General features: G+C 46.8%; 2 protein-coding genes across 7 annotated transcripts in view; one reads left to right on the top strand and one right to left on the bottom strand.

Annotated features, from left to right (window-relative positions):
• Positions 1–13,566, top strand: part of LOC117869996 (zinc finger protein 239-like) — a 1,162,621-nt gene that overhangs the window by 687,752 nt on the left and 461,303 nt on the right. The window lies entirely within an intron of this gene.
• LOC117870027 (zinc finger protein 418-like) lies at positions 1,395–13,560 on the bottom strand. 5 transcript variants are annotated; one of them, XM_034757204.1, is made up of 3 exons: positions 10,886–11,036; positions 4,130–4,243; positions 1,395–3,755 (listed from the first exon to the last, which is right to left on the bottom strand). In XM_034757204.1, the coding sequence occupies exon 3, from the start codon at positions 3,742–3,744 to the stop codon at positions 2,479–2,481; it is 1,266 nt and encodes a 421-aa protein (XP_034613095.1). In that variant the 5' UTR covers positions 3,745–3,755; positions 4,130–4,243; positions 10,886–11,036; the 3' UTR covers positions 1,395–2,478. The 5 variants fall into 5 exon arrangements, with proteins under 5 accessions (XP_034613095.1, XP_034613091.1, XP_034613092.1 ...); XM_034757200.1 differs by lacking the exon at positions 10,886–11,036 and adding an exon at positions 13,520–13,560 and having other exon boundaries at positions 1,397–3,755; XM_034757201.1 differs by lacking the exon at positions 10,886–11,036 and adding an exon at positions 13,520–13,560 and having other exon boundaries at positions 1,397–3,752.

Here is a 13,566-nt window from a genome sequence, read left to right as displayed (position 1 = left end):
CTCTGTAAACTATGAGAGGTGGGATTTCTATTAAAAAAATAGATATTTTTCTGCAACTATCTCACATTCAAAACTGATTTACTTTTATACATATTTACAGCACCTACAAAGGGTGAGTTAAAAAAACCCACCACTTTTATTTCCTCTCTATCTGCATAGTTAGGGACAACATTTCCCAAGTTATTCGATTATGCAGGAGGTATTTTCGTAAGTAATCTCCTGTAAGGCCCGGGTCACAGCTGCTTCGGGGATCAAACACATGGGTATTTTGGCTAGTTTCAAGTCACTTATTGTGGAATTCTCACTCCAGCTCATCTGAGACAATACTGACCTAAACTATTGAATATTACTGTGATCATATACAGTTATTTCAGATAGTTGCATCCTTTGCATAGTCTGATGTTGTTCACCATTTCAGAGTAGAGATTTAAAAATGCTACTGTTTCTTTGTTAGCCTCTCCAGTAGCTTGGAGTATGCACTCCAGGTGACTGAACTGCACTGGAGATTTCCCTATATCATCATGGAGGGGTAGGGAAAAAGGAAAGAAAGTAAGAACATAAGAATATAAGAACAGCCATACTGGGTCAGATCAAAGGTCCATCTAGCCCAGTATCCTGTCTTCCGACAGTGGCCAATTCCAGGTGCCCCAGAGGGAATGAACAGAACAGGGAATCATCAAGTGATCCATCCCCTGTTGCCCATTCCCAGCTTCTGGCAAACAGAGGCTAAGGACACAATCCCTGCCTATTTTAGCAAATCATCATTTATCTCAAAGTTCCCAATAAATCGGAGCTACATTCTGTCAAACAAAATTAATATCCAGTTATGTAACCAACCAGACTTCAGAAAGAAAGAAAAAACCCACATCCCAGAGAGATATACAACAATTTCAATTTCATATAAAGTGAAATTCCAGAGCAGGTTACATCTGATGACTTAGAATCAGGACAAGAGATTCTCCCATCCTGCTTTCCTCTGATCTGTTCAAACCTGCTTCACCATGTGTTGTTTCATTATGGTTAGTCATGTTATTTACTAAAGGTTTAACATCATTGTAATAGGGAAAACAGCCCAAATTTCCTCCTGCAAACAATCCTGACTCGGCAGGGAAAACCTCAGGAGTGGCTTTGCCCATAGATGGAAACTGGGATTTCAATGCTAACTCATCACACTCTGTTTGGAATCCATTCAAATTCCCCTTCCAGGTTGGTGACACATTCATCTCCATCTCTAATGAGTCTGATTTAGGATCAAAGAAATCAAAGGACAATTCCCAATCACAAAGGGCTACTAGGATAATTGGAGGAATGGAGAACCTACCTTACAAATGGAGACTTAAGTCTGGTCTACACTACAGACCTATATTGGTATAACTACATCAATTGGGGTGTAAATCCACACCCTTGAGCGACATGGTTATACCGACCTAACCCTTCCTCCCCTGTGTAGACAGTGCTATGTGGGTGGGAGGGCTACCACCTCTCAGGGAGGTGGAATAACTAACTTGACAGCAGTTATGGGCCTGTTCCAGGAGCGGGTGGGTGGGTTTCTCTGGCCTGCAATGTGCAGGAGGTCAGACCAGACGATCATGATGGTCCCTTCTGGCATTAAAGTTTGTGAAACTATGAAAGCTGAGGACACTGCATCACATGACACTTTGGGAGTGGAGGGCTAAAATGTGAAGAACATAAACTCTTGCTTAGCTCAGACAGAAGGTAAGAGTGCTGGAGTGATGGGGAAGCATGGAATACCTTGATCTTTTTCAGGTGTCCCAGGGCCTGAAATGACACTTCCCTCTCTCCCCCACCACTCTCGCTCTTTGTTCAATTTAAATCTATTTTATATGAGAAAAAGGGTACAAAAACAATTCTTGTTCAGCACACCCCAAGGCAATATGTGGACAACTAGGAATGAGACAAATCTGTGCCAAAGGGTGAACTCAGAGGCTCTAACAATCATTTTGCAGTGGAAAGAAGAGTTTAAATTTGATCCCTCCTCCAAGTTTGCTTAGACTAGGAAAAGGAGGTTAGGTCAGGACGTGAGGATAACCTGGAGACTGTACGTGGGTTATGTCCTTACTGGAAGACTGGTTAGGTTTTTACATCATGATAGCTAACTCAAGCTAGCCAACTCCATGGAAAATCCTAGTGGGGATGAAACCAAGCAGATTTTACCTTGATATAGCTAGATGATGTCACCTGTATATCTCCCCGACCTGGAGGTGATGAACATCCCTTGTAGGAGGCTCACAAACTCCCATGATCCAGACGACTATGGAGTTGACAGAAAGGACTATGGAATTCAACTCCAAAAAGGTGGAGCCGCAGAAGGCAAAAACAGACAACTGGGGGAGCTGAGGGACCACAGTGAAGGAAATGGTGCAAATAGCTTTAAAGTTCACTATGTGGCAATTAGCAAAACTATTAAAGATAAAAACAAATCTTTTGTCGGCTTTAGACAAGGTTTTTATGGTGTTCCTATCTCTTGTGGATTCTCTGATGATAAAGAAGGGCTGAGCTCCGAGTGAAGCTTTTCCCGCACTCACAGCATTCATACGGTCTCTCTCCGCTGTGGATTCTCTGATGCGTAATAAGGGCTGAGCTCTGAGTGAAGCTTTTCCCGCACTCACTGCATTCATACGGTCTCTCTCCGCTGTGGATTCTTTGATGTGTAATAAGGGTTGAAGTGTCAGTGAAACTTTTCCCACACTCATAGCATATGTAGGGTCTCTCGCCTATGTGAATTCTCTGGTGTGTAATAAGGGTTGAGCGCTGAGTGAAGCTTTTCCCACACTCACAACATTCATAGGGTCTCTCCCCAGTATGGATTCTTTGATGTGTAACAAGGGTTGAGCTGGCAGTGAAGCTTTTCCCACACTCATGGCATTCATAGGGTCTCTCTCCTGTGTGGATTCTCTGGTGTGTAACAAGGGTTGAGCTGTCCGTGAAGGTTTTCCCGCACTCACAGCATTCATAGGGTCTTTCTCCTGTGTGGATTCGCTGATGATAAATAAGCGCTGAGCAATTACTAAAGTTTTTCTGGCACTCGCAGCATTCATAAGGTCTCTCTCCTGTGTGAAGTCTCTGATGTGTAATAAGGGTTGAGCGCTGAGTGAAGTTTTTCCCACACTCACAGCATTTATAGGGTCTCTCCCCCGTGTGGATTCTCTGATGCTGAATCAGGGCTGAGCTGTCAGTGAAGCTTTTCCCACATTCGCTGCATTTATAGGGTCTCTCCCCTGTGTGGATTCTCTGATGCTGAATAAGGGTTGATCTGTCAGAGAAGTTTTTCCCACATTCGCAGCATTCATAGGGTCTGTCCCCTGTATGGATTCTCTGATGCCTAGTAAGGGCTGAACTCTGAGTGAAGGTTTTCCCACACTGACTACATTCATAGGGTCTCTCTCCTGTGTGGATTCTCTCATGATTAATAAGGTCTGCACGTCTACGGAAGTTTTTCCCACACTCCGTGCAGGATTTTTTTCTCTCTCCTGTGAGGATTCTGTGCTGGCCTGTGGTTCCCTTGAGATCCTTGTGAGTTCCCTGACTATTAATGGATTTACCCACTTTCTCTTCTGGCTGGTTTCCCTGCTGCCTCTCTGGCCCATGCTGACTCTCACCACCTTTTTGCTGCTCATGACTTCTGGACACCTTCCGTTTGGATCTTCGCAACAGTACCCCGTGCCGTTCCACATGCTCAGCAGCCTTCTGCTGCGGGTTCTGTTCCTCAGTCTCACTCACCATCCCACCACCTGCTGGGACAGAGAGAGAAAAACCTCACCTATAGGAATGGGAAAGAGGAGAGGAAACCAAAATAAGTGCTGGAGAAATGGGGAAGGGGGGAATCAGAAAGTGAATTCCCCCAAACTCTTCCCCGTAAGGGAAAGAGGAGGGGATCAATTCTGTTTCCACATCCTATCCAAACACTCAGGATGAAGGGAGGTCAGGGAAGGACCCACTGCCAGGTGTCAGCCAGGATGGGTAGGAAGCCATGAGTGATATCTGCCCTGAGGATATTGCACCCGCTGGGGACAATCCTGGACTGAGAGCATTCACAAGATCCTTGTAGGGAATCCCAGCTCTTTCCTTCAGGCACTGACAGTTTTACGTAGGTTTAATGATTCTTCACCTGTGAGGGCACCTCTCAGGATCTCTTGTTCCTCTGAGCCCTGGAGGTCTGGGACCCAGGGGTCGTCCCCTTGTTCCAGCTGGGAGATCACATCAGGTTTAGAAACTGGAAACTCTGCTCAGGGGAAGAAAACAAGGGACATCAGATGAATTCATGGGACATTTGTCACAAAGAAATGTTCTATTATTTTAAACCCAGCCCATTTTAAGGGAGTAAAAAACCAGGGCCAGCTCCCCAGAGTTGCTAGACTCTCTGCTTCTGAGGGACTTAACTAACCCCATCTCTGCTGGGAACATACACAGCCAGACAGTCATCATCAAAGGGGCTCCTAAAACCCAGGCAAGGTAACTCCATGTCCCAGACTGTGAAGACTCCAGAAAGAAAGGAAATCCCCCTAGAAATGCTTCTGACTGGCGGAGAGAGAACCAGAGATGATGAAAGTCACAGGAAGCTGGAACTGGTGAGCATGGGTTTGTGGGGATCAACACAGCAAGGAACAGCAGGGAGCAGGCATGTCCCAGAATGCACTATGTCAGGGGTATTATTAAGGCTAAGATTTGTCACTGGGGTCACAGAATCCATGACGTTCAGAGACTTCCATAACATTTTCTGCTTCAGCCTTGGGGTGGCAGGACAGGAGCTGTCAGCTGGCGGAGGGACCCCCACAGCTTCCCAGCCACCGTGGGCAGATCCCGCAGCTTACCAGCCACCTCAGGTGACAAGGGGGACCCCAGAGCTCTCAGCCACCACTGGCGGCGGGGGCAGGGAAATGGACCCCCCCAGCAATGGTGGGTGCCGAACCCTCCTCCCTCCCCATTTTGTCACAGTTATTTTTAGTAAAAGTCAGGGACAGGTCACGGGCTTCTGTGAATTTCTGTTTATTGCCTGGGACTTGCCCATGACTTTTACTAAAAATAACTGTGACAGAATGTTAGCCTTAGGTATCATATGTCAGGAAAGCACATTCTAAGGAAGTAGGGAATCTAGCAAGTCAGGTGTAGCGGAGGGGAGTATGACTATCTCCCAGAGTGTGGTTAGGCATACAGAATTAGTTTCAATAACTCAAACAATAGATTCTGCTTCCTCTGGAAAAGGAGAATGTGAAAACGATGAATCAGGCCATGTGACTTTAGGAGGAACTGATTCAAAGATCCAAGAAGCCTACAGGGATTGTGAATACTGCAGATGAGTCCCCAGAAGTTGCACTAACAACCAATGACATCAGCAAGAAAGTGCACATTTGTGCCAGGGATGGGTCGTCTTGCCGCTGTGAGGAACAGAAGTTGTCAGAAATGGTGGCTGGGTCACAGCGTGTAGGGAAGAGATGTGTGTGTTGGGGGGAAAAAAATATGTAAAATAAAGTGAAACTGGACTGGAATAAGAATGGAATGAAGGCTCTAAATCAGGGTTCAGCAACCTTTCAGAAGTGGTGAGCCAAGTCTTCATTTATTCACTCTGATTTAAGGTTTTGCGTGCCAGTCATACATTTTAACATTTTTAGAAGGTCTCTTTCTATAAGTCTATAATATAGAATTAAACTATTGTTGTATGGAAAGTAAATAAGGTTTTTAAAATGTTTAAGAAGCTTCATTTAAAAATTAAATTAAAATGCAGAGCCCCCCCTGGACCGGTGGCCAGGACCCGGCCAGTGTGAGTGCCACTGAAAATCAGCTCGCGTGCCGCCTTCAGCACGTGTGCCATAGGTTGCCTACCCCTGCTCTAAATCAAACGGCTCCTAGCTCCCAGATCCTCAAAACCTTCCTTTCCTTTCACACTGCAGGTGCCCCTTGGTCCAATTCCTCCAATCCGCTGTGACGGCATTGGTGCTGGGGAATATTGATGAATACTGCATGATGACCTGGATATTGGGATATTTACCATGGGAATAAGTTGGTTTAGTTTAATAGGGGGCTTAAAGGAAAACAAGCAGGAAGGGAAGAAGATTGGCTTATGGCATCAAACTCCCTACATCGCCTACTCCATGGCATCCCCACCCCTTCCCGCTGTCTCCAGCCCTCCCAACGCACAGGATCTCTACACCCCAAACCTTCATCTCCATAGCCTACCAACACCCAGACCCTTCTCAACTCCCCAACACCCTCACTCCCCCTGCCCTGAGCCTCCCCATTATTATTTCTATTACCTGTAGCACCTAATAGACCAAGCATGGCCCGTTGTGCTGAACATTTTACAAAGACAGAACCAAAGGACAGTCCCTGCCCCCAAAAGAGCTGACTAGCCAAGAACAGGACAAGAGACAGATGGAGACAGACAGACACAAGGAAACAGTAGGACAATGTTGGTCACTAGGGGACTAGATGTTGTAATGTCATTGTAAGTGTCATGGAGAAGGAAATCGTTAAGGAGGGTTGGGAAGGAGAAGACTCAGCTAATCCATGGATGTGCATGGGCAGCTCCGTTCAAAGCACAAGGAGCAGCATGGGAAAAGGCACGAAGGGAATTGTTTGAAAAGGTAACAAGTGGGTGATGGTGTGACGAAGTGGGGAGGTTTCTTCGTTTCCTTGTTTCCTATGGGGGTATGGTTTGCATGCAGAGGGGGTGGGACTCAGTTTCCCTAGGTGCTACGGGTTTAACGAGGTGATGGGAGAGGGAGTTTGTTGTTACAGAGGACCGGCGATGGAACTTGGGACCCCAACCACTGGCGTGGAGAATGGAGACCCCGGCGACTGGTGACCTGGAGGCCCAGCTCAGGAGTCACAGCTGGTTCTGGCCAGTGGGAGGACAATGGGCTGCGAAGAGAGGAGAGGAGGCCCAGACAACCCTGTTTATGACCCTGTTTCCCTGGAGAGAAGACAATGGATAGAGGCGGGGCTTGGGATTGGTGATATCAGATGCCCAGCTGGGAAACAGGGGGGCTTGGGGCTGGAGAGAGAGGGCAGGCAGAGCCCACCGGGATGCTGGGGAGACTGGGATGTGCTGGGCTGAGGGAGGCCAGGCCTGAGGCCTGGAGAGTTTCCTGTGCTGTGTTAGTCGCTCAATAAACCCTCCTGTTTTATGCTGGCTGAGAGTCGCTCCGGACTAGAGAACAGGATGTGTGTGTGGTGGCATTATTCCCTTTGGGAGTAGAGGCCCCGGGGGTCCAAAGCAAGGGGACTCCCTGAGGGTGCCCATGGCAGAGACAGACATGCTAAGGCTCAGAGAGGTGCGGCTCCAGGAGGTGGAGGGGCTTAACCCCGGGAGAGAGTGGACCCCCGAGAAGGGCTGTCACACTGAATGGGGCACCCCCCACGGACCGCACAGGGCCAAGAGTGGACACAGCCTGTGAGTCCGTGACAGATGGAGGCTGGCATCGTGGGCCATCTGGAGGTGGGAGTCGGCATCTCAACACAGAACAAGAGATGACACGTCAGGTGGGGATAGACTGGGATGGGCCCTGGCAGTGAAGATAAGCAGCTTGTTTGATGTGCTAGAGACGGGGCAGTAAGTGGAGGGATTCAAAGAGAGGGTTGTGTCCTGGATTGACTAGGTGTGATATGCCCCGGCCTTCAGTGTGCTAGAACCTAGACATAGCTGGAATATATTCAATGATTCTTAGGTTAGTCTGGTAAAGCAAAACTTAACACAAAGCTCATTTTATCAGTCGTATCTCCCCGGCTTTCCCAAAGCCTCCTCCGTTTCATCTCTCCCTGGCTCAGTCTCTCTGCCCTGGACAACATCAACCTTAAAGCTCCGTCTGTTCACAACTAATCCCTTTGTGCCAAATAGCAGTCCTGCTGGGTTCCCATCTTCTGGGAACTCCCCTTGGCTCCCAGGCATGAGGAGTTAATGTCCAGTCCTTAGATCTCCCATTGTCTCTCCAGGGCACTTCATGTAGGGACAGTTCTTGATAGTGTCTCCCTGCCAAACTGCATAGACTTCCGTTACTCCAACAGCCATTACTTCCCCGCTCCCAGAGAAGGAATTAACTCCTTCACACCCAGTGGGTAAAAAAGCAAAGTCAGAGGGGAAGCTGAGTCATGCACCAGCTCTATTGTTAAGGTTCAGACCATTCTAATCACACTAAAATGCACATGCTGACTCAGATTATCTTGCACCGCATGGGGATGTGGGGCAGGGTTAGTGGTCCATATAGGAGATTATTTCATGAAGAGGTTCCTGAGAAAAAGTTCTCGCCAAAAGAAGCTGTTTACAAAGTCACTTTTCTGCACTTTTGTTTGTGTTAAACCAGTTGCCTATTCATTTCATTTGGTGACCCCTCGTTCTTGTGTTATGAAAAGTAGTAAATAACACTTCCTTATTTACTTTCTCCACACAAGTCATGATTTTATAGACCTCTATCATATCCTTGCTTAGTCGTCTCTTTTCCAAGCTGAAAAGTCCCAGTTTTATTACTCTCGCCTCATATGGAAGCTGTTCCACCCCCTAATAATTTTTGTTGCCCTTTTCTGTACCTTTTCCAATTCCAATATATATATATATATTTACATGGGGCAACCACATCTCTACGCAGTATTCAAGATGTGGATGGACCATGGATTTATATCGAGGCAATATGATATTTTCTGTCTTATTATGTATCCCTTTCTTAATGATTCCCAACATTCTGTTCGCTTTTTTGACTGCCGCTGTACATTGAATGGATGTTTTCAGAGAACTCCAATGACTCCAAGATCTCTTTCTTGAGTGGTAACAGCTAATTTAGATCCCATCATTTTATATGTATAGTTGGGATTATGTTTTCCAATGTGCATTACTTTGCATTTATAAACATTGAATTTCATCTGCCATTTTGTTCTCCCATCACCCAGTTTTGTGAGATCCCTTTGTAGCTCTTCTTAGTCTGCCTGGGCCTTAACTATCTTGAGTAGTTTTGTATCATCTGCAAATTTTGCCTTCTCATCATTTACCCCCTTTTCCAGATCATTCATGAATATGTTGAATAGGACTGGTCCCAGTACAGATCCCTGGGGGACACCACTATTTACCTCTCTCCATTCTGAAAACTGACCATTTATTCCTACCCTTTGTTTCCTATCTTTTAACCAGTTCCCAATCCATGAGAGGATTTTCCCTCTTATCCCATGACAGCTTACTTTGCTTAAGAGCCTTTGGTGAGGGACTGTTATGGGGTATACTTGCCCTGCACTTGACAAGAAAGGGTTAAGCCCACACTCTGGACAGAGGAAGCCACACACCCCTCACCGCTGCTGGGCATGCGCCAACAGTTGCTGCAGTATAAAAGGGAGCGTCCCAGCTCATTCTAGGTGGGCGGCCATAGAGGGAGGACGCACCTCAAAGGCTCTAGCCTGGGAGCAGTTGGAATCCCAGATCACGAGATCCAGAGGTGCTGAGACCCCAGCAGATGCCCAGGTACCTATGGATGCCCAAGGGGGGCTGCAGCCACCAGGGGCAGTGCAGGCTGAGCAACCTGGAGACCCTGAAGACGTCCAGACCACAGCATCGGGGAAAAAGGTAGGAAGTAGCCCAGGGTAACTTGACAGTGGACCAGTTAGTGAACCAGATCTTGAGTCAGTGTGTTTTGGCCACTTGCCAGGGCCCTGGGCTGGGACCCTGTGGGGAGGGAGGGAGGGCCCGGGTCCCCCTACTCTGGCCGCCAACCCCTGCCCCCAGGTGGCAGCCCACTTCCACGACTCTGACCACTAGGCTGCATAACCGTATTAAGGAGGTCAGCCATACTGACTGTGGCCATTAGCCCATCCTGCCGTGACAGCGAGGGCAAGGAGATGAACTTAACCGCAGGGCCGCGATACCCTTGCCCCACCCCAAAGGAGGACAGGGTGTACTTGCCCTGTGACGGGGACCTTGTCAAAGGTTCTCTGAAAATCTAAGTACACTCTATCCACTGGATCACCCTTGTCCACATACTTGTCGACCCCCTCAAAGAATTCTAGTAGATTGGCGAGGCGTGATTTCCCTTTACAAAAACTATGTTGACTCTACCCCAACAAATCGTTTACATCTATGTATCTGATAATTCTGTTCTTTATTATAGTTTCAACCAGTTTGCCTGGTACTGAAGTTAGGCTTACCAGCCTGTAATTGCCGGGATTGCCTCTGGAGCCTTTTTTTAAAAATTGGCATCACATTAGCTCTCCTCCAGTCATTGGGTACAGAAGCTGATTTAAATTATAGGTTACATACTACAGTTAGTAGTTCTGCAATTTCACATTTGAGTTCCTTCAGAACTCTTGGGTCCCGAGGGGTTCCAGCAATCTGTTCTCACAATAATTGGTTGGCTCAAAGGGACATGCTGTGGCATTTGAACCTAAGCTACACCATACATTTCGGTTTCAGCCTCACCACTGACAGCTTTCTTTCATACTGTGGCAGTTCCTTTGGAAGTTTTGCATTGATAACAATATTTCTGGATTAAGAGAAATATTTTTCAAAGTGCTCTAAGACCAGTATGCAGACTCTGGTCTGGTCTGCACAGAAAAGTTTTCCCAGAAAAACTATTTTGATTAGTTAGGGGTGTGATTTTTCAAATCCCTGACATGACTATGCCAGGAAACGATCTAGCATACACACCGTTATAATGGGGGGAGGGGGAAAAGTACATTAAAAAAAAAAGTTACGGTTGCCTAGTGCTGCCTCGTGCCCTTCCAGCATGTGGACAGTGGCTACACTTAAACCTCTGAAAACCATGAAATGAAGAGTTAAAGGACATGCCATTCCTGCAATGCAACCTTAACTCTGCCCCCACCCACTAACACAGGAGCTGGCAATCGCCACTAGGAACAGGTCAGCCAGGGTGGTGCAAAGTTAACAAATTACTAAGGGAAGTGGTGGATTCTCCATCTCTTGAAGTCTTCAAGTCAAGACTGGATGCCTTTCTGGAAGATGCTTTAGTCACACAAAATGTATTCAGTTTAGTACCGCAGCAAGTGGATGAAATTCTCTGGCCTACATTATACAGCAGATCAGACTAGATGACCTAATTGCCCCTTCTGGCTTTAAAAATCTATGAATCTAGAATAGATATGAGGAAAGACTATGAGAATCATCAAACTGGAAGGGACCTTGAGAGGTCATCTAGTCCAGTCCCCTGAACTCATGGCAGGACTAAGTATTATCTAGACCATCCCTGACAGGTGTTTGTCCAACCTGCTCTTAAAAATCCCCAATGATGGACATTCCACAACCTCCCTGGGCAATTTATTCCAGTGTGTGTGATGTATTCCACAGATTGGAATACCAGCTGTGACGCCGTATGGAATGTGTGGAACACATTGTGATAGTGTTGATACCGGTATTATAAAATTGCAATGAATCTGACCAGATAGGTGGTGCAAGGTATCTGCAAAAATGTTAGAATGTGCTAAGTGTGATGATCTTGTTTATATGTTTGTATCACCTTTGTATTATGAGTTACAGATATGTCTGTATTTCCAGACTTGTGCTGTGTTTCTGAGTGACACCCCCAGACAGATTGGCATCAGTACTGCCTAGCCTGTTCGATAGTCCATCCAGGGTCATCAGCTGTACAATAAACCCATTGAAAGGAACCAGGGAAGACACCTTATGAGCCAGCAAAGCATGTGGTATGCCTGTGGACAGAGAACTTTAAGGCTTTTCCATGCCATGTGCTGTGAAGCTTGTGTTTGGGACAAAGGAAGTACAAGTCACATGGCAAAAGGAATATAAAGGGCAGCTTCATCATCTCCATTTTGTCTTCAATCCCCCTTCCTAACTCTAGAGCAACTTCTCTACAAACTGAAGCATTGAATAAAGGACTGAACAACCCATCCAAGCTGTAGATGCGTTCCCCAGCAAACTCACCGACACTGCTAAGAACCTGATATATGGACTTTGAAGTCTTATGTGTATATAGATTCATAGACTCTAGGACTGGAAGGGACCTCGAGAGGTCATCGAGTCCAGTCCCCTGCCCGCATGGCAGGACCAAATACTGTCTAGACCATCCCTGATAGACATTTATCTAACCTACTCTTAAATATCTCCAGAGATGGAGATTCCACAACCTCCCTCGGCAATTTATTCCAGTGTTAAACCACCCTGACAGTTAGGAACTTTTTCCTAATGTCCAACCTAAGCCTCCCTTGCTGCAGTTTAAGCCCATTGCTTCTGGTTCTACCCTTAGAGGCTAAGGTGAACAAGTTTTCTCCCTCCTCCTCATGACACCCTTTTAGATACCTGAAAACTGTTATCATGTCCCCTCTCAGTCTTCTCTTTTCCAAACTAAACAAACCCAATTCTTTCAGCCTTCCTTCATAGGTCATGTTCTCAAGACCTTTAATCATTCTTGTTGCGCTTCTCTGGACTCTCTCCAATTTCTCCACATCTTTTTTAAAATGCGGCAACCAGAACTGGACACAATACTCCAGCTGAGGCCTAACCAGCGCAGATTGCTTTACCATTTAACAACTCTCTTCTTGTTCTTTCTTGCTTTATGATAAACCTTCAGTTTTAGATACTAAAGGATTGGCTGGCAGAGTGGTAGTTTGTTTAAGATCCAACCTAACATTGTCCTGGCAATGTGGCTGGCCCTTTGGGGTTCAGAAGAACATTTTGTGTAGTGAGCAGAGCTTTTAAAGTAACTTCTCACTGTACTGGACCTAGGTGCTGATTGGGAGCCAGAGAACTGGAATGCAGCAAAGGGGGCTGTGTGATTTGTTTTTGTGGGGGAATAGGAGCAGAGAGTTTGTGACTGGCTGATGAGTCTAACTTCAGTGTTGACCACCGGTTTTGGGAGCATCTGCTCTTTTTGCAGCCTGCCTTGACCGTGGCATTTTCAGTGAGGGCTATGCCAGGCACCCCGGGTCAGACCAGCATTTATCTGCATGCACTCCAGCTATGTGCACTTTGGCAGTTGTAGCTGTAAATGAACAGTGAGGGATTAACTGGAGCAGCTTGGCAGAGCTGTGAGTGTGGTATGCAGAGAGGTGCATGTGAACCCTGAGGGACCTAGTCGGCCCCATTTCAGTGCTGAGTGTTGTAAGTTGTGTCAGTAAATGTATACAAAGGTGTGTTCTTGTCAGCACTCCGGTGGCGTACCTGCTAGTGGTCTCCAGGGCTTAGTAAGGGGTAAGTGAAGGCGATGACTCAGAAGGAATCTCAGGGAGAGGGTAAGGGGTGCTAACGTTTTGCAGCCTGAGATGGTTTATGTGTAACAGGCTCAGTGCAGACCAGGCAGCTTCTGTTCACTACATCAGACCTAAACCCACGTTTTGCCTTAGCAAAGAGACGACGTTAGACTCTGCGCTGTTCTGCTCCTGGGCTCTGTTCCTGCAGTGCTCTGTAGCAGGGCAGGGCACAGCGCTGGGGTGTGTGTCACCGGCATCTTGGGGTGATGCTGAAACAGGGCACAGTTGAGTTGCATTGTGGGGGTGACGTGAAACTTAACACTTAATTTCCCTTTACAATAACCGAGGGGACAGGAATCCTTACCCAGCGAGGTCACAGTCTCATAGTTCTCCTGCATGACGGCTCTGTAG

This window comes from Trachemys scripta, chromosome 25 (genome assembly GCF_013100865.1).
Source record: "Trachemys scripta elegans isolate TJP31775 chromosome 25, CAS_Tse_1.0, whole genome shotgun sequence".
NCBI lineage: Eukaryota > Metazoa > Chordata > Testudines > Emydidae > Trachemys > Trachemys scripta.
The sequence above is the reverse complement of the archived record's forward strand: the minus strand, read 5'-3'. Positions and strand labels throughout refer to the sequence as shown.